This window comes from Apteryx mantelli, chromosome 18, assembly GCF_036417845.1.
Source record: "Apteryx mantelli isolate bAptMan1 chromosome 18, bAptMan1.hap1, whole genome shotgun sequence".
Lineage (NCBI taxonomy): Eukaryota > Metazoa > Chordata > Aves > Apterygiformes > Apterygidae > Apteryx > Apteryx mantelli.
In genome coordinates, this window is record NC_089995.1 from 18,286,840 (window position 1) to 18,311,106 (window position 24,267).

The 24,267-nt window shown below is 44.5% G+C and overlaps 1 protein-coding gene across 2 annotated transcripts; it reads left to right on the top strand.

Moving 5' to 3' along the window:
• On the top strand, window positions 1-22,965 carry STMN3 (stathmin 3). Of its 2 annotated transcripts, none has more exons than XM_067307720.1 (6): window positions 1-37; window positions 6,191-6,351; window positions 18,617-18,712; window positions 19,341-19,516; window positions 19,737-19,928; window positions 20,113-22,965. In XM_067307720.1, the coding sequence occupies exons 2-6, from the start codon at window positions 6,333-6,335 to the stop codon at window positions 20,170-20,172; spliced, it is 543 nt and encodes a 180-aa protein (XP_067163821.1). In that variant the 5' UTR covers window positions 1-37; window positions 6,191-6,332; the 3' UTR covers window positions 20,173-22,965. The 2 variants fall into 2 exon arrangements, with proteins under 2 accessions (XP_067163821.1, XP_067163820.1); XM_067307719.1 differs by lacking the exon at window positions 1-37 and adding an exon at window positions 677-1,075 and having other exon boundaries at window positions 6,253-6,351.
• Window positions 22,966-24,267: the final 1,302 nt, after the last annotated feature.

A 24,267-nucleotide genomic window follows, 5' to 3' on the forward strand; every position in this document is an offset into this window, starting at 1 on the left:
GTTGCCCCGGGAACGGGGCGGCGAGTGGCGACGCCCGGTAGGCCCGGCCGTGGCGGCGGGGCCCGTTTGGTGCCGCCCGGGCGGCGGGGCTGGCGGGGGACCGGGGACCGGGGACCGCCCTCCGTGCGCGGCGGGAGCTGCTGCTGCGGCGGCGGCGAGGCGGGGGGCCGCGGGGCGGGGTTGAGCCCTGCCCGGCCCGCAGCAAAGCGCAGGCCCCTGGCAGGAGCCCGGGCCGGGGGGTCCGTTCCGCAGCAGGAGCTGCGTGATTTAGCCGGAAAATCGGGAGGCGCTTTGCCCCCCCCGCTGCTTCTCCTTTCCATCCTAGTGCGGGAAGCCTGGTCCCGCAGAGGCGCTAGACAGACCGTTTGCTTGCAAAAAAGCAGCAAAACGGTGACATCGCTAATGCTTTTTTAAACCTGCTGGGTTCCCCTTAAACGCCTGAGCGCTCCTTACCGATAGCCGGCTGGGGCCAGAATTTCTCTCCCTTCTTTCATTAAGGTGTGGGGCACTAGGTAGGAGAGTGTCTCCTTGACCAGATCTTCTCTCCAACTCACTGTTCAGCTTTACTCCGCCTGTCTGCCACCCTTCGGTGGTAGTGCCTATAGGGAGAATGCAGAATCCTACAGGATTCTCTGTTGAAACTCTATACTTACAGTATAAGGGTTTTTATTTCATTATATTGAGCCTTGTAGTTTCTGCATTAACGATAGTGAGTTCCGATGGGTATCTTTCATTAGGGATGAATGTCCTGCTCCTTTGTTCTCTGCTTTCTTTCTATATGATTCAGCTTTCAGTTTTCTGTCATTATGTCAGTGCACGTGGCCTGGAATGGCTGTGCTGGAATTTAGATTGCTCGAACTAAGGGTTGGTTCCACCCGTATGTGACTGTAATGAATCCTGAACTGTTCTGCATCAATGGATCAGGCAGTGCTTGTAAGATTCTAGCAAGCCATGCAAGTGTTTGAATAAATGGATATGGTTTACCTGGATTGCAGAATATTGCAAAATCATATTTTATGCAGTTACATAAGGAAGAAAGTAGAAGAAAATATTTTATCACACACCACATCTCCATGTAAGTCATTTCAAGTTCCTACACTGTTAGATGGTTACTCTGTAAGTGTAAAACAGGATGTGGCCTCCTATTACTGAAACTTTACAAATGCCCTTATTCTTATCAATTTGCAAGGGGTAATGTCTGTATGTAGAAGTATTCTAATATTTCAAGAGAAGAAAAAAAAGATAAAAAAGAACAGACTTAAATGTGAGTATATTATACAATGTGATCTCTTCTCAAACTTCTGGTATATTCTGTGTCTTCCAAGTACTCAGTTAGTGAAGCTTACACATCCTGCTCTGTTAGTTGCCAGCCTATAATCTCCTTGAACTGAAATTGTCTGTTTTGTAAGTTGTTTTGAATTGTAGCTAATAGGCTAGAGAAATACAACATAGAACACTGGAGTTGGGTGCTAGCAGTTGTTCTGTGATTTATAAGCTTTGTTTTCCAGCTCTTGCGGTACAAAGCTGAACTTAATAATAGAGTATCACTCTTAATAAGGGTCACTATGCTTCAGACCTTAATAAATTATCTATATTCTTGTATGTCTATGAGAAAAGACAGTTGTTTGTGGAGCAGGACATCTTTAATTGGAGAATTCCTAAGGCAATTGTTGCTAAGGACAGAAAGTCTACGGTTGCTTTATATGTCAGACTTGATTTTGAATAATTACAGAAAAGTCATTCAAACATTCCTTGGTTTTTTTTACAGTTTGAGAGCCTTAAAACACAATTTTCTGATGTCATCTGATTTTGAGTTATTCCTTTTGTTCTTCGCTATGCTCGACACAAAATGTAACAACTGATTTTGTTCATGTTTCTGAATGTATTAACTCTTTAACTTGATACCGTCATACAAGATTAAACTGCAAAAGAAATGAGTTTGTAAGAACTGATGGGATGCTGTGAGGATGTGGAATAAGATGTTTATAATGGAGAATAAAGGTTTAAAACTGGCCATAAACCTATCAAATACTCCCTGCCTTTTCTGTCATTATTCCCTGCAAATATATCTTTCATACATTGAAGATGAATATCAGTGTTGTATAAAATCAACATTACTTAAATAGCAGTTAAAATAATCTGATTTTAGCAGTGTTACCTTAGAGGAAAAAGAGCTGGAAAGTTACCAAACCCAAAAAGGAATATGATTCAGCAGATGCGCTCTTGTCCAGAGGCAGATGTGACTCAGCACTGGCTGAGTGCTCCTTATCGTTCTGGAGGGTTATTTCTCTGCACCATTTACCTTGCTTGACCAAGTCTGCAGTGCCAGCATTGTCAAGTCTGTCTTTATCATTGCTACTCCAATTTCTTCTAAAACCTAGGAACAGAGCAAACAAAACCTTGTAAATTTAAAGAGAAAGATTTGTTCCTCATTCAAGTTGGAAAAGAATTTTAGAGGTTTACTGCAGCCAGAACGTTTGTGTATGTTGTGACATATATATACGGACATCATTCTCATTCCTGGGTTCTCATTCTGGGATTTGGCTCCCTAGGATAAAACCTGAGTTCTTACAAGGCATGAGTTGGGGGAGGGAAAAGAGGAGAATTTTTAGAGTGGCATAGGGGATAGTGACAGGCCAGTCTCTAAACCACTAATGGCTTCTTCGTGCTTAACCCATCCAGTAGGGAATGCAGCCCACCAGGAGTTCCACACTGCTTTCTCACGTTAGTGGATGGTGAAGAGCTTAGATGAACTATTTTTCGTTAGAAGTTGGCAGTACAAAGTAAGACATGCCTATAAGGAAAAAACGTACAAAAGAAAAATCCTTAAAAAGATAATCCTCAAACTCTGCCGGGGAGTGAATGTGTGAGTGACTGAACCTAACTATGCAGAGAATCCTGCAAGGAGAAAGCTTGTAGATGTAGAAGTACAAGGAGGGTAATTTTCGCTTTTGTTCGGAGGCCACCCATGCAGGATTTCTCCTGGACAAGCAAGAATCTTGAGGAATGGGACAGAAGAGATTGAAGAGCAGCAATGAACAACCGTGAGACCACTGCTATTCATGCGAAGGATATTTTTCTTCTTTTAGATACAAGAGGATTAAGTTGCTGTTCATTGTCCTTCTGAGGATATGTAATGGTTCCTATGGTAACCATCTAAAACTTTTGTTTGACCACATAATTATTTGATTCTTTGATTCCAGATAATCCAGAGCCATGCTGTCTTCTTACTGTTGGGAAATACATGAAAGAAAACCGCTTTCTCTTTGGCACTCAAATTTTAATCACAATCATCCTGTTATTAGGAGGCTAAGGAAATACCCGTTGTACGATGAGGAAACTGAAGCAGATGGGATTAGTGATTTGGTGAAGGCCACGTGACGAATCATTGTTGAAGCCAGAGCTAGACACAGCTTCACGTGCTCAAAATTTTCAGTTCTTTACCAGTTGTAGTTGCTCAGTTGTCTAGCTTTGCCCCGCTAACTTTTTTTGACCAGTTTTAACTGAACAGACCCTGTGATGACCTGAATTCATAGCTTGCTTTACACTTTTAAGTGACTGAATTAATAATCTCCTCTCCTTCCTCGTGATCCAGATCCTTTGTACAATTTGGCCTCATTTCTCAAGTGCACATGATAGATACCAAAGAGGAAACATTCAGAATAACCCTGTTGTTTCCCTTGCCTTAGGGAAACATTTTCCTGATTCAGTGCTGATGTTGTTATCACTGGTTTCTCTTTCTCACTTGCTAAATTCTGCAGAGTTACCTCAGACTGGGCTCAGATAATTTTCTTGCTTGACAGCTACCTTCTTTATCTCCATTCTCGTGTGTTATTTAATAATTTGAGGGGGTTTGACTGCTGCCCTATGGGGGATTTTTATCATTTCATGACAAAAAAAGTCAACTTCTCCTAGCTTCTTGAGACTGCAAATGGTGCTGGAAGGTCTCATGGCTACACTATTGCCATAACTAAGCTGTTGTGTTAGAGTAATATATGACAATCCATGCTCTTCCTTTTAGAGCAGGTGGTTTTCATCCTTCAACCTTATTTCATTAGTCACTGGATTAAATTTTTCCCAAATATTTCTTCTTGCAAGCCTCACTTATGCCAGACTTAAAGCCACAAATAATAATATAAAGAAAGGTGGTTCTACCAGGCCTGTGACCCTTCTTGTAACAGCCACAGCCTGCAAATCTTCCTTTGTGAACTGCTGCCCTAGATGACTCTCCTATAACGAAACACGAGGAGGATTATTATGGGTCTCTGGTTTTAGGATGTATTGTGTACTGAGGAGATAGTTTTCTCTGTTTTCTCTGTCAGGTTGGGAATTTTCTTTCTGTTCTTCAAAATTAATAGACGAGCCCCCTTAGCAGTTTGTGTGTATATACTCTTGTAAACTGCTGTGTTTGTTTTTCTTTCTGAAAATTTATTTTTTGTTGAAAGTATGAGTTTTTGGAAGAAGCCTTTCTATGGCACAGGGATCTTTAATTGTTAGAATTATTGAAAATATTTATAATGAAGTAGTGAAAGAAGTGCATACTACAAAACCAACTTCTTTGCTGGTTCTCTTTGAAAATCTGTTGTTTCGTAATAGTCTGCCTGGTTAGGTGTCACATGTGACGAAGGCAAAGGACACATTAGGAGAATACTCACTGATTTTTCTTAATCTCTGTCACGAAAAAAATACCCAGTGCCTTCAAACACTCCCTAGTGAAAATCAGGGACAACTTGAAATGATAATTACGTTTAAAATAGGGAAGAAGATTTGGCAGGATTTTTCAAATTAACCTATAAAATCTTAGAATTTCAACCCAAGAAGAAAGCAGAGGAAGCTGCAACTATGAAACAGGCCTTGAATAGAACAGAAAGCAGTTAATTGTCCAGTTGGACTAAAAAGGTTCCTGTTCCAAACATACATTGAATTTTTATGCTTAACGTTAATATTTTTCTGAATTAGATTTGATTTTCTATAGTAGTTTTTTTCAATGGTAAAGAGGCTTTTCCTTTTACAGTGTTGAGAGACTAGGACACTTAGAGATGGGAGGTAAAATTTATAAAAAAAAAGGAAAATCTCTGACTTTTTAATTGAATTTAAGAGGTGCTGTTTGTGGCTTCTACTTCTGGTTAAGCCAGAACGCCTGCAGCTACTTGAACAACCTGTAGTTCCCTGCAGCTGCTGGAATTGTCTGGGAGCGTCTGCATTGCAGCGCATTGGATAATTTGGGGGTGTTTTCAGTAAAAGGGTACGTGCAGCCAGCAGAATAACGTGTAGCACGAAAGGGCCAATGGCTGGAAGGATTGCATGGGAGTCTCGTGTGAGCGACCACAGCCACCGAGCTGAAGTGTGTCTGATGAAAAATGGGGTGGGGTTTGTGCAGCTGTGGTTGGATGAATAATACCGGGGTACCTGCAGCTGTTAGTAGGAACTGAGGAGGTTTCCTTAGTCTTAAATGTGCATGCGATACATACTTAAAAAGCACAGAGGTATTGGCCCCTTGCAACAGCCACAAAAGGAGAAATGATAGAAAATATGAAAGGAAAAAAATGGAGAAACAGGAGGTCCTGATACCTGGGAAAAAGAAAAAAAAACAACAAAAAAACAGAGAAGTCCCATTGAATTCAGAGGGCTCCATTCTGTTCTTCCTCATCTACTTTTACAGCAGTTTCACCTCCCAACTGCAGTGGTGTTACCCCTTCTGTGCGCCAGTGAAGGTGCAAAAAAAGCATGCCTCAAGATGCTGAGCCTGTCTGGGATCACTCCTTCCTGTGCTGTTTGTCTAAAGCTGCTGCAAGGTTTGGGGTTTGGGTTTTACTTCTCCGCCTAGCTAAGCCAGACCCCAGATGTGGCCCTGTGGGTTGCTGTGCCTTGCAATGACTTGTTTTTTAAAAAAAGATCCATGAATCTGATCATTTTTGCTTTCAACAGACAAGGGGAAAAGCAATTTAGCCTGTCTAGAGCAGACAAGAAAGGGAAGAAGAGGAGGAAAAATCATCTTTTGCCAGAGCCCTGTCTGGGTGTGTCTCCTCCCCCTCCCCCTCGGTGGGTCTGTATTTCTGGCAGGCAATCTAACTGGGAGGGATCTGGCGTCAAAGCCACCCAGGAGAGGAGGCCTGATACGCTCATTAATATTCTGAACTAGTGACCCTTCTTCTTCTTTCCACCCCTTCCCTTTCTCTCCGCTCTCCAGCCTCTCCCTGCCTCCGATGGCTGCAGCCCCCTCCAGCTGAGTCAGTTCTTCCCTCCCCGCAGCATTGCAGCACCTCCGCAGGCTCCCTGCACTCCTGCTTCTGCAGCGCCCACACTGTCTTCTCGGCTCCCACCTCAGCAGCATGGCCAGCACCGTCTCAGGTAGGACAGAAATCTTTTGAGTTTTGTAATCAACACTCTTATAGAATGATCATTTTTATTTTCTATTGTTATTGTAAGGGTTTTTTTCCTTGCATTTTGGGGGAGTTCTCTGATGAAGAGACAGCTGGTATGGCAGCATTGTTCCCCTTCCTCCCCCTTACACACACCCCTCTGATGCAAGATAGCAGGTGGGCTTTTTATTTTAATATGAATTCACGTGTGATAAACTTGCTCATTTAAAATATTCCTGACCTTACATTGTACCCTAAGAAGATGCTGCTGCATGTCAATTAATGGTTATTTTTGTAACATAATACAGCTTTTTTTTTCCCTAAGAAAAACCTGCTTACTGAGTGGCTGGATGCAGAGAAACTAGAAATTACATTTTGTTTTGTGAAGATCATGTATTTCCCAAATGGGTCATGGAAAGAAAGACACTGGCAAGAAATTGACAGCAATGCCCTAAAAAATCCCTCAAAACCCGAGCAGAAAAACCTAGATGGGTTTCTGTGTATTCTCAGAGCTTCCCATCCTTACGTTTCTTCCACAGCTTGCATTTCTTCATTAGAAGATGCTGCAGGGGAGCGGTCCTCTGATGGCGTTGAGTGAAATCAAATGCTGCAAGGGAAGCCCTTCCTCCCTCCTGCAGTAATAATGGGAATAATAGCACTGCTGCATGCTGTCCTCGCAGCCCAGGGAACCTGGCTCCGAGGGCCAGATTTGGCTGCAGTTTGCCAATCTGCTGTAAGGATGCTGTACTTCTTCAGTGAAACTGTTCCCTAAAGATGAGTCTTGCCACTTTTTCCTGGGGAGAAGGGATTCAAATGGCTGGAACTGGAAACTTGGAGGAGAAGAAAAGCCTGAAATGATACAATGAACAGTGGGTGGGTTTTGAAGGTTTTTTCTTTTGTCTTTTTCTTTAAAAAAAGAAAAAGTTCTCTCCTAAAACTGCTCTTAATTCTATAGTGCTTTAGAGAGGGGCTAGGGCGGGTGAAGCTAAATCCTAGACAGCTAGGATATAGGTCTGAATAGGAACAGAAGACAAAAAGGAAAAGTGAGTACTGCTTTGTGCCCCCTCCCAGCCAGTGAACTAGCCAGAAGGATACCAGGCAATGTTTCTTGCTTCTTTCACTGGCTTTTCTCTGTGTTTCCTGCTGTGCATTTTCTATTGCTTTCTCCTTTTAAAAGATCAGTAAAAGCAACAAGAAAGGGACAGAAAGATGGGAGGTGGTGGGAGGTGGGTAAGGGCGCAGCTTATCCAAAATGGGCTTTGCATGCAATTAGGAAATGGAAAAGGAGCATTGTAAAAATGTGTCTGTATGATAGAAAATCTTCAGCTATTGTATATATTTGTGTGAGTATCCCTCTGTCAATGAGTGTGTGTGCCAGTCCGTGCTCTGAAGGTCCCACCCATCTGTCTTCCTTTCCTACAGAATGGGATTGGATCTAATTTGCAAAGTGGGGGTGGGAGGGAGAGATCAGACCTACCAGCCATCTAACCAAGGTTGCTTCGAACTTGACATGACTGAGCGGTGGATGAAACATGCATAGACACAAGATGCATTTTTCATTTGGTGCATTCTTGCCCTCCTGACCCACCATAGATCTATGACATATTTCACCTTCTCGAAAACGCAGTTTTACTGTCAAAGGAGACTTAGAATCATGATGAAGAGTGTGCTTCAGAGAAAGTACATTTCCTTTTGGGTCAGATCAAGCAGAGAAACAGCTTAAAAGAGTAGAGAAGTCATGGGAAACCGGTGTTGTGGCAGGAGGAAAAAGAATAGAGAAAGCGTTTGCTGAGGAAGAGAGCCAGGCTGAGCCTCGCCCAGCTGGCTTTGCAGGGAGCAGCTTCCCATTAGCTATCGCATTTATATCAGGAATAGAAAGTAGACTGCAAAGACAAGAGAAAAAGGCAAGCAAATCCTGTAAATGAAGGAAAAAGTCTTGTTTTCTTTCTTCTTTATTTTCTTCTTTTTTCCCAGTAAAAGCAAATCTGTGCTGGAAGGAGCAAGCTGTAATTGTCTGCAGCTGATGCCCATGGGCTTATCTCCCTTGGGAAGATTTTCTTGGGTTTGTTTAAACAAACAAATCAATTCGAGATGAAAAGAAATGTCCCTTGCTTCCCCTATCCCACCAGTCATCTCTATTTTCTATCTGCCACCTCAGACGTTTTCTCCTGGTCATGATTGTTGTTTTCAGTGATAAAGCAGAGGAAGCGGTGGCACATGCTCAGTGCAGGCTCAGCTGCAGTGATGGCCATGCTGTGCTGGCAGACCTTGCAGGGGCAGAGCCCTTGGACCTCCTCTTGAGATCATCTGGACAAAGTGTTATCCTTTTGCATACCTGAAAAGGGGAGTCTGTGTGGACTCTGCCAGACTATATAACTTTCGCCCTCATCCATAGGTATCTGGGTTGGATAAACAGGCAGATGAGTACCAGTGGCCTTTCTTAGGGATTACGAAATGATGCAGTAACATGAAAGCCTCATGGGCTTTTCTCAGATATAAGTATGTCTGAGAAGGTGGAGCCAAGATGAAGCATTGTGGTTTGTCATTCTAGGCCGCACAGCTGGACATCATGTGGTAAATGTGCCTTGACAGATCGCAGGATTTTCCCCTCCTGAGTTGAAATGTGAGAATCGTATGACTATGTAGGTGTGGGTTATCCCCTTAATCCCTTTTCTGGACTATATTGGTGGACACCATACAGTATTGCCAAATTGTCACTGATGCAGGACCCAAGCCCAGTCAGAGTCCTTTTTGTCTAGTCTCTCCATCTCTCTGTGTTCTCAAGAAATTACTTTTTATTTTTCTCTCTCTCTTCAGGTGTTGATGGAATATATATGGCCTATACTAGACATTCATGGTACTTTTATTTGCATTTCAGTTTCACAAGCCAAGAGAATACACTGTAGACATTTCTTTTTTTTTACCACTGTATCCAATCAAGGGTTCTAAATCCTTGGAAAATGTTTGTTCTTTCTAAAATATGAATCATATCTTTACTGATGGCACCTTATAGATTCTGTGAGGAAAGATCCCTCAGATACTTCAGAAGCGCCCTTTCTTGGAGTGTTTCAATGTTGGTTCAGATCTAGTGAATGCATTGCTTTATCAAATGAATGCATTCTCCTTCTGCAAAGGAAAAGCTGAGATTTAGTGGTGTGATGTAGCAATTGGAAGGTCTGCAGACAAGATCTTCTGAAGAGTAAATGGAAGACTTGTGTGACAGCCATGTGGGCAGCAGCATGGTTTGCATCTTCACACCTTCTTAGGGTGAACTGGACTAATGGTTTTCAATGACAACACTTGGAGGGAATCTCAAGCTCACCAAATGTTCTATACCCTGTTCCCTTAAAGTTAACTGAGAACACTGTAACCTTCTGAGCCATTCCCTTAGAACATTTTCCTTCCCATTCCCCTTATGACATGTGCTTTATTCTTTTAATTATAAACCTAGACTGGAAAAAAAATTCCTATCCAGAGGGAAGTTTAACTAATAGTCAGATCTTTGGCTGTGATTTAGATATACAAAAGAGCCAGAGAACAGTCAGATGCCATGTGCATGTGCTGTGGTACTTTGGCAAATGCTAACTGGTGAAGAGCTACTCAGTGTATTTCAGAACAGTCCTTTTATTCATTCAGGGTGCTTCCACACTTTCAGTGTCGTACTTGAGAATCTTATATTCTCTGACTGTGTTTATACAAATAATATCTCTGTATAATGGGCAAGTACAGTAATTCCAATTTAATGGAAAGGGAAGATCCAAAGAGACCAAATGACCAGTCTGTGGTCACACAGCATATCTGTATCTGTGACAGATCATGGCATTGGACTCCTATCCTTGATTGTCTCATTAACTTCTGGCTTATCCAATCCCCAGCTCCTCTGTAGCTCTTTTTCTCAGCTGAGCCTCACAATCTGGATCTATGTTTGCCCACAGACACTGAGGAATAGTTGCCACCATTTTGGCTTCTTCATCTGCTTTATTAAACAACGCAGTCCATGCTTCTTTCCTTCCATGAATCATTCCCTGACAATCAATCACTCACCCATCCCAGACTGCTAGGTCTCTGCTTCACAGCTTGACCCTTTCTCTGTCACTGAGCCAGCAAAAGAGATTTCCCTGGTTATTTTCCTGGGGGCAGCCCACATGTTCAAGTGTAATAGCTGAAGTGATTTGACAATCTATTGACTGTGCATAATATGAGTTGATGTGGTGTACATGAGCTGCAAATGAAACCTAGGAGGAAGGGAGCCAGGTGATTTGAAACCTTTTCTGGGTGATAGTTTAGCAGATGTCCAGCAGAAGGCAAAGTAATCCTTGCATCTGCCTGTTCTCCTGAGTGAGTCCACATGAGCCCACAGTAACTTCTGGGCTTCAAATCCCATGGTGAGCAGCTGAAATGGTGTGTGGCATCAGTGTGGTGTACAGCAGCTGATCTGAAACAAAGCCGCTAGAGAACTGCTACACTTTGTCTTCCCTTTTCAATACAAATGGAGCTGCATCACCTCTGTCCCTCAGGAATCCCATTGGTTTTTATTGGTTCCAGTTCCTGCCCATACTGCAGTTTTCTCAGTGTTGTGAGCTACAGGCCTACATTTGTTTTACTAGAATGGGAAGGGGGGAGAAAAGAGCTGAGGTTTAATCTTAGTGCTAATACACCTGGACACTGTTAGGAATTTTTCGAGGCATGGGAGATGTCTTCCTGACCTGTTAAATCAACTGTTTTTGTGGACCAAAAGAATAGAAGTGTGTTAGACTGAGATGAAGAACTGGCCATTATGTAGTATTATGCTAATATTCTTACCAGGAGAGAATATCTACAGTCTATTATACTCTCAAGACTTATTGAGGATTATGCTTGCTTTTGCTGTATATGTGGCATTACATTTTTTGTGCTGAAAGACTCTCAATTCTCTGTCTCTCTCATTTCTTTATCTTCTGTTTGTGCTTTGGCTACATTTGTAATTGGACTAGTCTCATTTTTATCATGGTATAATGTTATTTATGGAAGCAATTCTTACTTCCCCCAAATTATCTTTGCAATACAGGTAGTTTTCATGTAATAACCTTCCTTTGACCTTGCTATCAGATATAGCACATTCAGTCTCATCCATTTTAATTGTCTGAATTCACATAAATTAGTCTTGCTATGCCTCTGGTTTGTTATGGATTACTCTGTATTGGTGTTGTGCCTAATGGCCTAGCTCCATTTTGCTGGACCTCATTAAACACCTAACGAACAGACAGGCTGTTCAAACCGTTTACAGTTTAATTTTACCTAGTTAGGAGGCAAAGAACGAAACTTATTTCTCCGTTACTGCTGGTGAGTCCAAGCACATCACAAGTGAGAAGATCGTTCCTGTTGCTTGCGCACCGCACCCTTCCCCAGCCACTAGCTCCATTTCCTGTGCCACAATCGCTCAGGGAGCAGCTGAATAGTGTCTCCAGGGGTTAACCTGGAGATAAACACTTTACAGGGATAAATGCTCTATAGTGTTCATGTCAAGCAGCAGGAATAAGAAAATGCAGTATATACTAAATGGCACTAGAGGGAGCTCAGGAAGTGAGTCACTTGAGAGAAAGCAAATGGATAACGCTCTGGCCTTTTTGGTAGCTTGGTTTGAATAAAGATCCAGGTAAACCACCTTGTTCTCTCCTTGCAACAGGGCAAAAGTGATTTTGCCTGTGCAATATATACAATACAGAGAAAAGTTAGATGAAAAATTTTAATTATTGATATTAATTATTGCATTGGGTGTGCAATGGAGTGTGAACAGAGCAGGATCAGAGTGGGCTGGTTACTGTGCATAAATATTCACAAATGTTGAGGGACTGACTGCACCTTTTTAGATAGCATTGTGCCTATTAAACCCAAGGTCCTGTGAAGACAATAAAACACAAGGTTACTGTACTTTACAGGGTGAGACTCTGACATGCTTTCTATATCTCTTACAGTTTATTTACTTCTTAATTTGCAAAACTCAGCTATTTACAATGTTTCATCCCAATCCTAATATTAAAGCAGTGAAGTCTAGTGACTTAGTGGTGAAGACCATACCAGAGTGAATGAGCTTGCTACCTATCATCTTATTGCAGTATTTGTCTGAAAAATAAAATATCAGTAATTTATACTTGAGACAACATGCCATAGATTAGCCTAAGCAGTGATCTGGCTGCCCTGTTTCTCTACCTGTAGGCAAGGCAAAGCTCTTGTGTGCACCTCTGAGACCAAAGTGATGCTTTGGTGTAATATCCCTTAGGAATTGCTGCTCATAAGTGTGCAAGTTCTTCCTCCTCTATGGCTTTTTGAGTTTCTGATCTTTAAGCCTATAACAGTTTTTTAATGGAGTCGGATAACCTGGTTAATTTACACAAATATACAGTATTTGTTCAGCCTAAACTGAACAAATTTATTTTTACTAACTTAGAAGAACTTTATTTAAGCATCTATGCAAATAGATGCTTAAATAAAGAGTTCTTCTATTCTGTTTAACTATTCTCAAAATGTGTAAATTTGTGTCCTGGCAGGGACTGGTCTACCGTATTGTACTCTGGCCAGCCAACTGTCATATCTTGGTGAAAGGATTTTGTCCGCTGGAACACATATGTGTCCTCAAAGCCCATATCTATTGGCAAATGTGAGCGCAGAACCTCCTGAAGTAAAGCAGTCAATGCTGAGGTTTGCGATGCTGGTCTTTTCCTCCCCTGGGAGTTTTAAGAATGCTTTTTCTGATACAACTGTGAATGGGAAATAGTCTTGCTTCAGGAGATCTTGGATTTGATCTTCATTGGCACAGTATCTTAAATAGTGACTCAGAGGGCATGTTCCTTACTTGTATTTGCTAAATTATAAATCCTCCCCTGCTGAGCAAAATGGAGCTCTATCAAGGGATCGTACAGAAATATATGGAAAAAGTCTGACACTGAATCCAAGACCAGTTCTAGAAGGAGGTGTACTTTAGCAATGTGATGATATTGTGGAGCCCATCTGAGTGTCCTGCGTGACAGCTGTGACTGCTCCCCTTGTCCACATGGTTGTAGTATCTGTTTGCAAGGATTGAAGTGCTCAGTTCATTTTTGGTTAGTTGCAATTTTGTTTATGGGTGAGCAATGGAGAGAGAAATGTAGTGTTCCTGGCAACGAAGTCGCAATCTACATTCAGTCAGAGATCAAATCCCAACACATAAAAATGACCAAGAATTATTATTATTCATTAATTTACTTATTTTTCTGTAGCCTCCAAAAAGTAGCAGTCCTTTCCCAAATTTAGCATAAAGCCTTATTCTTACTCCAAAGAGCTTTCCTTCCGCATTGTAAAGACTCATAGAATTTTGGGGACAGAGGAGAACAAACAAGTCAAATTGAAGAGAGTTCTAGCCAAGTCCTCATTGTATGGTGCTTGAATCATAACATATTATATTTATATAGGGCATGTAGACACTGTCTAATGTAGACTTTCAGATCTTCCAGTCTCTTGGGAGTGTAAATGTCCGTACTAACCCTTCACTAAAAATTTCTGCCAGAATCCTCTCTGGTGTCTGGCAGATGTGTCATTACACACAGTCTCTATCAGGTAGGCCCTGCTGGCCATTTTTTCTCTGAGGGAAGGGGAGTCACTTGGTGCGTGTTTTCCCCTTGCTGACCCCAATGCTATGTTGAGAGATCCTGAGCCCTGCCTGGGGATTCATATAAGTTCTGATACCTTCGGAAAGACTAGAAATCTAGAATACACCACATCACTTTAGAGAGAGGACCTTGCATTCTGGGCAGGTGCATCAGATATTTGGCTTTTGCTTATTTCCTTCTCATGTCTCTATATACTACCAAGGAGATCCATCTAAAATTGAGGGAACAAATTAGATAAAGGATTTCAGGTAAAAGACAACATAGTCAGGTTTACTAGGAAATTTATTTAACTGTCTACCTTCAATTCTTTGAAACTGATGAAAGAATCTCCCTAGAGTGTTAGGAAAACCCATTTCCCCAAAGAGCTTTATTTCTGATGGAATAAGTGCAGAAAATGCCTTGTCAAGAAAGTCCTGCAGTAAGTGACTCCTCCCTGCTTCCAGATATAGGTGATATGTGGAGACATGATGTGTGTGGCTTGCTGAATCCCACCCCCCCTCACCCTCTGCCCTCCCATTTAATGCAGATGATAGCATAGAGCCTTGGCAAGTAACATAAAGCCAGGGATAATGTCTGCCAGGCAGTTACATTTCCAATGTCTCTCAAACTCTGCCTTTGAGTAGGAAGAAGAGCTTAGAAGATATTAATAAGCATACAACATGAAACCATAAGAACAAAAGTCGGGCTTGTCTGCACTCTGCCTTATTAATGTTGCTCCACTAACTATACTGGGATTGTCATAGCAGTTGTGCTCTGTAGATATCTCTGACCTTTGCAGCAGTATCAAATATGTGCTAAAACTTGGGCATGACTCTGGCAAAACCAGCATGTGTTCATGAAAAGGCTCAGACATTCTCTATGGAAAATACTGGAGCTGGAACCCTGGTTCAAATAAGTTATGCCTGTTTGAGAATGCAGGGGATAGTGAGAAATCCACCTTTCCATTCTCCTGATCCTGAAGGTAACTGGGGTCTGAACTTGCCCTAGGACAGCTCAGAACAGTTTCTGTTCTGATTGGGTCAGTCTACCGTCAACATCAATAGGTGAAAAGCAGTGAGCAGGGTGATGCTACAGCCCTACATCAGAGGAATCCCAGGTGACCAGCTGATTCAGCTTCCCATCTCCTTTATAGCGTCAGATCAGGATCTACCTGTCCTTTCACGATGCCTTTCCATATTTTAGCCTAATAAGTGTATTACAGGCACTGTATAGCAGACACAGATGCCACCTACTGTTTGTCACTGAAAGCTTCAGATGCAAAGCACAGGAGGACGAGGGCATCACTGTGGCAGCTTCTGGGTCTCATGGGTTTGACAGCCGGAGCAGAGGCGGTGGGTTTTCTGGGATGTGGGTCGGGGGCCGGTTATATTTTTCTTCAGGGGTCGGGGTCCTTCTCTCTCTCTTCCGTCGGAAGCCCCCGGCCTCGGCGCTGCCTGGGGGCCGGCGGCGGTGCTGAACGGACAGCTCCGCGCCGCGGGCCGGCGCCGGGGGCGCTTCGGGGGCGGCGGTGCTGAACGGACAGCTCCCGGGGCGGGGGGCGGCGGGGGGCTGCGCGGGGGGCCCGGGGCTGCCGGGCCGGCGGCGGGGCTGAACGGCCCTTCCCCGCGGCCGGGAGGGCTCGGTCCGCTGCCGCCGTTCCCGCTGTTTCCCCCATCCCGCGGCGGGCAGGCTGGAGCAGGCTGTGCCCGGCAGCGAGGGCTGCCCGACAGGTCGGGGCTCTTCGTGCTTTTCCCCTGCGGAGGCCTCTGGAGGTAGCAGACCCCGGCCCTGCTCCCCTGACCCGTGTGCTCACATGCAGCTAATTGCGTCTGATGGCTGGCGCCAGGGTGCAGCTGCAGGTTCCAGCGCTGGGAGGAGGATGCACACCACTTTCATAGCTCATTAATGTGCTGGCCACAGCTCAGCGAAGTGGTGTCCCTTTGTCCTCTCTCTCCTTTTCATTTTAATTGACAGAGAGGGACGGTCAGTTTGCTCTGCAGAAGGGAAAGCAGGACAGGAAAGATCCCAATGGAATGGAGGCAGCTGTTAAAAAGAGAAGTCAGTACAACAGACCTGAAAGGCAGTGGCTGCAGCATGCACTTATCTACACAGAGTACCATGAAACCAATACCAGGGAGACCTACTGAAGTTCAAATAATGAAAAAAAAAGCATTGAAGTGCTAGGAGACACTTAAACCAGTAGGTCAGGGATATGGCACATCCGTTTAATGCCTTGGTTTCACCCAGGACCAGGCATAATGGTACAGCAAGGACCTCAGTGCTTGGTTTGTTTCTGTTAAATGATACAGTCTCCCTTCTAGTCCAGAGGATGAGACATTATTAGCTCAGTGCTACATGCCGCTATCTCTAGCACAGTACAGCACTCTCAGAGGTTTTCCGAAGGCCTTTTGATTAAGAACAAAATCAAAGATGTTCTGCTCTATAGCTTGCACTGCCAATGTAAACTATTCTTGTTTGGTATGCATTTAACAGGGAGCAGATCTGGGCAGGATATTAAAATCAGAATGGGAAGCAAATTGAAAAGTGTTTATTAAAGATTTGAGCTGCAGGGATTGTGGGTTAGCAAAAGGAGGATGCTAATTACAATCAAGTTCTTTACCAAGGAGGGAAAATAAATGCAAGTACAAAGTAGCCATATAGAACAAACTGCATATGCATTCCTCTGCTGTCCTTCGTATCATCTAAAACCTGCTAGTTCTTTTATAAAACAGAGTACTTTCAGGAAAGCAGAGGAGACTATTTGAAAGGTGTTCCAGAGGGGCTGTAGGACACAGCATGATGTTTGAAAATTATTTTGCAGTTCTCATCAACTTCTAATGCCTCTTCATATCACAGAGTTTGGGGGCTAACTGGAAAGTTATCCCTCTTGCTAAACAAGATTGACTCTTTGGAAACCCGCAGGCTGGTTCCTGCTGATTTCCTGATCTGCAGGTACCTCTCCAAACTGTCTCCTAAGGGAAGGGGTCTTCCCTTTCCCTGCCTGGCAGAGGGTCTAGCTACAAAATGTATGTGGTATTGGCTGCTGGGATGCAGACTCATCTCTGGCTGGAGTTCTAGGTCAGAGCAGGAGCTCAATAACCAAGGGACAAACCAAGGTCAGAAGCACAAGGACATGTGGGAAATCCAGAAGCAGGGCAAAGACTGGAAACCAGAACATCTGTGCTGTGAGGTGGAGGCAGGAAGAAGAGCAGCACAAAGGGGCTCAGAGCAGGGTCAGCAGAAGCAGACAGCTGTGCAGACTCTGTCCCTGTGAGCCTGGGCATCCCCTGAGGAGCCAGCCCAGGGCAGAGCCTCACAGTCTCCAGCGTCCATGAGATGGCAGAACCTGCTGCTGAGCCATCAGCTGCTGACCCACAGCATCCTGCTGGCTCTGGTGCCAGGGGCTGCGGTAACAGCTGCTCCTGGAGTTAGTCTTCAGCTGTGATTCAAAGCTTTGTTAGTAAAGTTACTCAGTCTTATGAGATAGTCTACTAAAGAAAGTGAGCTTGTGTTTGACACTTAAAGGAGTGTCACCATTCTTTAGGTCTCTCATGCTGTGACCTTGACAAGCTGAGAAAAGTGTCACAGTCAGAGCAAGGATCTGGAGTCACGATGCCTGGATTCTCTTCCTCCCCACAGCCCTGACCCTCATAGCAGTGATGTTGTGAGAGTTACAGTAATGTTAGAAAGAACTTGAAAGCCTGAGAGAGCACCTTTCAGTTTTTAAGTCTTTCTTCTATTGTGAGGTTCTTCATCAGGTATGTGCTAGCAGTTCATTGTCCTAAATGTGCTAAACTCCAAGAATGGAGGTGAAGATTGCGCTGGAAGGAAGACTCCCTGCAAGCTGTGTTGTTCTCCCTAAAGTAGAAGCTTGGTGCACTTGTGATCACTGAGGATGCTGCAGTGCATCCTCTGGTCACAGGAATGATGAGCAAACTTGAGTGCTCACAGCAGCAGAGCATAAAAGGATTGTGTATTTCACTGTCCTTCACAGAAGGTTGTGGGGACAGCATTTACTGTAATTGCAGACCAGTAGCAACCTCTGCCTGGATGGGCCAAGATGGTGACAGAATCCTCTTACGCCCTATCTGCTTCTGTAGTGAAGGAGGTACATTGTGAAGCTGGGTTACAGCAGTTCTCCCCTTTTTTTCTCAAATCTCCATCTGTTCTCCGCATACCTGACTGCATCTTTCCTCCTGATCCTGGGTCAGAAATGCTGAATTGTGAAATACTGGGATTGCGCCATGGGTTGAGAAATGTTTCTAGGCTCTAGCGGGCATCATTTTTACCTCTGAGTTTGGAAGCGGAATGGAGGAAGGATTTAGGTTGCTGTTACTATATGGTTAACTCGTGCTGAAGCTTATCAGCTCCTTTGGATGGAAAATCCTCCACAGGAACTTTTATCTGTGGAAATGGTAAAATTCTAATGTGTGTCTTCCCATGGCATTTGCTATACCAGCAGCTAGTTTAGTCTATTCTAGAACAGGCAGTCTCTGGGGATGTTTTGGCAACCTATGGCAGCCTGAAAAAGCCTCCATAGAGTCTGGTAGTTAAAAATGGGCTTTCTTGTGTCTACTTGCTTCTTTTTTCCATGAAAAAGACCTGGCATTGCTATTAGACTCTTCTCATTGCTACTTCTTATTTTTTCAGCCTACAAGGAGAAAATGAAGGAGCTGTCTCTGCTCTCTCTCATCTGCTCCTGTTTCCACACCCAGCCACATCCTAATACCATCTACCAGTATGGAGGTACGTATTGTGTCCACATAGAAGCTATAGAATTGTTTGCATATCCTCCCTGCTAGCAGCTTCGGTGAACATGGGAGCTCTTCAGCACACTGCGCTGTCCCACCCTGAAGAAGCAATCCATGTTTTAACCCATGGTCTCTATTTAGTCTTCTTTCACAGTTTATTTTATTAACATGTGACCCACATTTACCCAGAAAGAAACTGCTTGCAGAGGCCCTCTAGTTCATCCTGGGGTGACATACAGTATGTTAACAACAGTGTGGCCTTTCTGCAACTATTCTGTGGCTTTAAATTAATTACATTGACTAGGGGGAATTTGAAGCTGATCACTACTTGCTGATAAAGAGAACAGTGTCAATGTGGAAGTAAAAATAAGAATGTTATTGTCAAATGTCCCAGTGAAGAGCAATATTACGGGATAGTTTTGTCAGAGGGTAAGGAAGTTCCAGATGAAACTTGGAGAAAATTTTGGAGATAGAACAAAACCACCCAAGTGGGAGTTTGTTCAGGACATGGAAGTTAACACCCTTATTCTTACATGAAGAACTCTGTAGCCCTTAGGTGAATGCTCTCCTGAGTGTCACAGGTACACAAAGCTCCTGTTGTTTTTTTTTTTTTTTCCACAAAGATATGGAGGTGAAGCAGCTGGATAAGAGGGCATCGGGCCAGAGCTTTGAAGTAATCCTGAAGTCCCCTTCAGATTTATCTCCCGAGAGCCCAATCCTTTCTTCTCCCCCCAAGAAGAAGGATCTGTCCCTGGAGGAACTGCAGAGGAGGCTGGAGGCTGCAGAGGAGAGGAGGAAGGTAAGGAGATATTCTGTAAAAGCAGTGACTTTTGTGTGACTGATACTAAGTTCCCCAAGCCCTAAAATTGTCTTATCAAGAGCAATCTAAAATGTCTGAAATAGTGTTCTTACATGTATTCTTATTCATCTGTAAATTGTTGAGTGAGACATGGGAGTCACGTCTGTTGGTCATACACTCAAGTCCTTAAGCATTTTTCCATGGCGTTGCTTTCCCCCAGACCCAGGAAGCGCAGGTGCTGAAGCAGCTGGCGGAGAAGCGGGAACATGAGCGGGAGGTGCTCCACAAGGCTCTGGAGGAGAACAACAACTTCAGCCGGCTGGCTGAGGAGAAACTCAACTACAAGATGGAGCTGAGCAGGGAGATCCGTGAAGCACACCTTGCTGCCTTGAGGGAGCGGCTCCGTGAGAAGGCGAGTGCGCGGCCCGCGGCCTGGCACCTCGGGAGCGGGCAGGGTTGGGGGCCCCACAGCGGTGGAGGGGCCGTTTGTGCCCTGGTCCTTGCAGTGCCACCCTGACAGGCTCTCCTCGGGTGTCACTGGGTTGTATGTGTCCTGGGTATACGCATACCTAGCGTGGTGTCTCCTGTCTTTGCAGGAACTGCATGCAGCTGAAGTTCGCAGGAACAAGGAACAGCGGGAGGAGATCTCTGGATAAAGGGCTTTTCTACACATCTAGCACCTGATTCCTGTTAACAAATCAACCAACCAACACATTTTATTTTGTTTGTCTAGATGCAACATTTGGGTCTCCATTCTTTCCCTCCCCCTGGTGTTAGTGCCCCAGCTACACGCTTCTCTATCTCCGCATCCTTAATTGTTCAGTACTTGTGGGGATTCACAGTTCATAGGGACCTCTAAGCAGAATAGCAACTAGTTCACATGAAATATAGAATCAGTGAATCAGTCAATCAAACAGCTTCTTTGGGGGGGGTTGTCCTTTTTTAAAAGATATTTCTTAAACTGATGTAAAGGATTAAGTTATTAATAAATTCAACCAGCAGTGTCATGGAGATACGGATTTCTTATCCGGGGCTTTTACTACTCTTGGTGTTTGCTCTGAGCCAAATATCAGTTTGAGAATAATGGGAAGTGATAATTTCTTTATGTGAAGTGGTATAACTAATAGATCCTTTATTTCCCAGTGGTAGGAGAAAGGAATAAGAGAGGGATGGGATGGCTCAGGGAGTTGTGGCATGCAGACCTTTTCATCTCTTGTTTATTATCTGAAGCCAGTCCAGGTAGGCAGTGGCCAAAAGTCATTATCTTTGGATGATTCTTTGATAGCCCAAATGAAAATAACTAGGGGTCTCAAACCAGAACTTGGTGAGAGGTGCCCACATCCCAGAAAGTCCCTATCACAGCGAGCACTAGCTGATATCCTAGTTGGCCACAGACTGAACAAGCCTGTAGACTTAACTGCCCTCTCCCCAGCAGAGGGAAGACCAAGACAACTTGGTCAAGCAGCGTGGGAGAATCTTGTGCTGCTCTTGCCTCTATTGAGCCTGGGTCCTTGGATGTCCTGGGAGGACAGGGCTGGGTCTCCAGGCCTGTCCAGTGCTTTCACAAACACAAGATTTCACTCCAGTAAGAAAACAATTCAAATAGAGATGGTACATGATTGTGAAATAGCCCACAGGCTTTTAGCAAACAGGATAATCATCCTTCCCTCTTTCCAAAGATGGATGTGACTCTTCAATGCCGTTACAGGACAGACATTGAGACCAGAGATCATGAAATAAGCCACAGAGCTCTGGTTCTTAGGCAGCACACTGTAAGAAAGGGCACGCCGGTTGCTTGCGGGGTACTTCCAGACCTGCAGCTTTGGAAAAGATGGAGCTAAGAGAGGAGGCCATCAGCAAGACCACAGTAAGGGTGAAGAGATGTTCACATGCTCATTTGTTGTCTACCTTTAGCTTTTCAGGGCCTATTTTTAAGAAAAGTTTGTCTCTTCATGGAGGTAGAGATGAGCAGAAAAGATGCAAGCATGGCAGTAATAGCTGTAATGTCTGTAGCAGTAATGTCTGATCTAAATAGATGACTGTCAAAGCCTATGGACTTCCCAATCTTCTAATGTCACAGTTTATGAAGCTAGCTGAAGTCCAGGCAGCCACTGTGCCAAACGCTAAGGGGTCTGCCATTGTCTCGCTAAGGTCCACAGAACTGCTGACCTTCAACGCCAGCTCTGCATCTGGCTTGAGAAACTAATTGGAAATGTTGCGTCTGAAATGCAGGGAATTGCCATCTTATTGCAAGTGGGGCCTCGTAAGATGTGGTGCTGAGGAGTCAACCCTCGCAAGAGCACAGTCTTGTGGCAAGATTTTGCAGAGGAGAAGATGGATGCTGCTTTCATTTGAGGCAGAAGGTAATAAGAATTCCCCTTTGCCCAGTTCTTAGAGATTACTGTATTATTTTTTTAATAGATCAGTGCAATGTTCCTGGGATAAGGCAGCAGGGTGCCTAGAGCAGGTACGGACACAGCAGGATTCCTGGGCTGGTATTTATCCCCAGGGTGCCTCTCCCTTCCGCCCTCACAACAGCCATTCCTCCCTGGATGCTATCTCAGATTTCAGAATTAACCAAAGGGGCGTCCAAGGGAACGAGACATTTAATTACTAGTAATTGGTATCCTCTGCACATCATGCCTCCAAAGAGCCAGTTGGTAGGTGAGGCGAGAGACTCCTACAGTGGGCTTTGCAGACTCCGTGGGGAACGACTGAAGCAAAGGGCCGCAGGCTGGTGTAGCGGGAGTACCGGCGTGCACGTGGGCCGGCACAGGCCAGGCTGGGGGCTGCAAGGGTGTTTTTCTACCTTGCGCAAAGGTGCCAGGCAATGGTCAGAAACGAGAGCAGATGAGCATTTTACATTGGGAATAATGATCCACTTGCCTCTCCACCCTTCTTAAAAAAACTCTTCGCTGAGTCTTTCCAGAAGCTGAAGTTTTCTGTCTACCGTGTGCTTTACTTACATAAAGAATTGATTACGCCCTGAGATAAGCATCAGCCAGTCACAGAAACCCAACAGAATGCCAAAGAGCAGCAGCTGCTGGAAATAAAATCCCTAACCTCTTTGCTTATCTCCCCAGAATTCCCGTTTGGATTAGGGAGAGATCCCTCTATGGCCATAACATGTTTTGATGTTAGGGGAACACTCTGCTCCTAAAAGGAAGGGCTACCTTACTCACAACCCCCTCTGCATGGGCCGGAGGGGGATAGGGCTGTTAGAAAGCCCCAGCGCTGTCCAGGGACAAAAAATGATTGGGGCAAAGAGGGAAAAGGAAAGGAAACTGAGGGTTGAATTTCTTAACAGTAGCTAATGATCAGTTTATAGTAGCAGCTGTCTTAGATAAGCATCTGTGTAGAACGCGGAATCACCGCCAGCATCACCTCATTCATATAGTGACAATACATTTTAAAAAGTTTAAAAAAATTAAAAAGTAATTTAAACAAAATGTTTGTGTGTAAGAAATGGTTGAAACTGTCAAATGTCTGTGTCCCGCGTTGGTGGGATCTGAGAAGGTATCTGCAAGATATTAACCCTGTCCTACTCTCTGTGGTGCTGAGTGTTTGCTTGGTGTGTAATTCTGACCTGAAGCTTGTTGTAAATACTGTTTTTAGTACTATGATTATTATTATTATTATTATCAGAAATGTTGTACTCATGAGCAGGAGCTTAAAACAAGAGAAATGACCATTTTCATTCTATCATTGGGGCTCGGAAGAACTTGGAGGCTGGGTCAGACGCAGGCAGGATGCCGGGGCCCACGGGGCGCGGGCTCAAGGAGGGCGGCCCTCGGGGAGACCCGTGGCCGGGCCCGACCCGCCGAGGGGGCTGCCAGCTTCGTGTGCCGGGGAAACCGCAGACTGGGGAGCTGCGGGGAGCCGAGTCCTGCGGGCAGGAGGGACAAGAGCAGGGAGAGGCCAGTCCTGGGGTTGGGGAGAGGAAAGAAGGACTGAGAGACGTGATAAAGATAGTGCTTCAAATCAATGCTCAATTCTGGTATGCACCATTTGGCATGAATCCACCCTGTGTGCGGGTGCTCCAGTCTGTTTCCTGCAACCAAGGAGCAAGAGCGAGGAGCTGTGAGGTTTGGCAGGTACCATGGGAAAAAACGGTGGTGGCAGATTGTGTTTTGTTAGAGCGATGCCTCCCCGAACAGCTCCTGAGTCTCAGGACGTGGTTCCTGCCTGGATCTTCCATCTCAGTCCTTTGTGTTACCAGCTAAGGCCCAATTAGCGGTGTCCTCTGTGTAGTTAAAGGCCAGCCTTGATCTCAGGTGGAGACTTATTCTTGCAATAGCTTTGCCTGGCAAACAGTCACAGTGGAAATGCACAGAATGACCCGGCAAGTCGGGAGCCCAGCATGCAGTGCTCATGCCGGTGTGAGCGCTGGCAAACGCATTTTTCTCACCTTCACTGGGTTGGTTCTGTGAGGTACAGTGGACACAGCTGAAAATTTTGCTACTGCAGGGTAAACTCATGTCTCAGAGAAGCAGGGATGTGTCAGGTAGAGTTTTGCATCAGTAATATCAGGGGGCCAGGTCTGTTACTGCTGATGAAATGTCTCATGCAAAGGAAACAGGATTGTCCCGTGTAGCCAGAGGTATCGGTGTGACAAAGAGTTATGTTTGCCTGGTGCAGATGAATGTATTGGGGATGTTCAGGAACTTAAAGTTTGTCCAGTGCCGCTGGACATTATCAGGGAAACGCGTGATTGCTTTGGTTGCACGCGGCAGCTACTGCAACGCCAGTTA

Coding starts and splice junctions, on each gene's coding strand:
- STMN3 (XM_067307719.1), top strand. CDS start 970: ATGGATATGGTTTACCTGGATTGCAGAATATTGCAAAATCATATTTTA. Junction 6,352..18,616: donor CATGGCCAGCACCGTCTCAG/GTAGGACAGAAA, acceptor TTATTTTTTCAG/CCTACAAGGAGAAAATGAAG. Junction 18,713..19,340: donor TACCATCTACCAGTATGGAG/GTACGTATTGTG, acceptor TTTTCCACAAAG/ATATGGAGGTGAAGCAGCTG.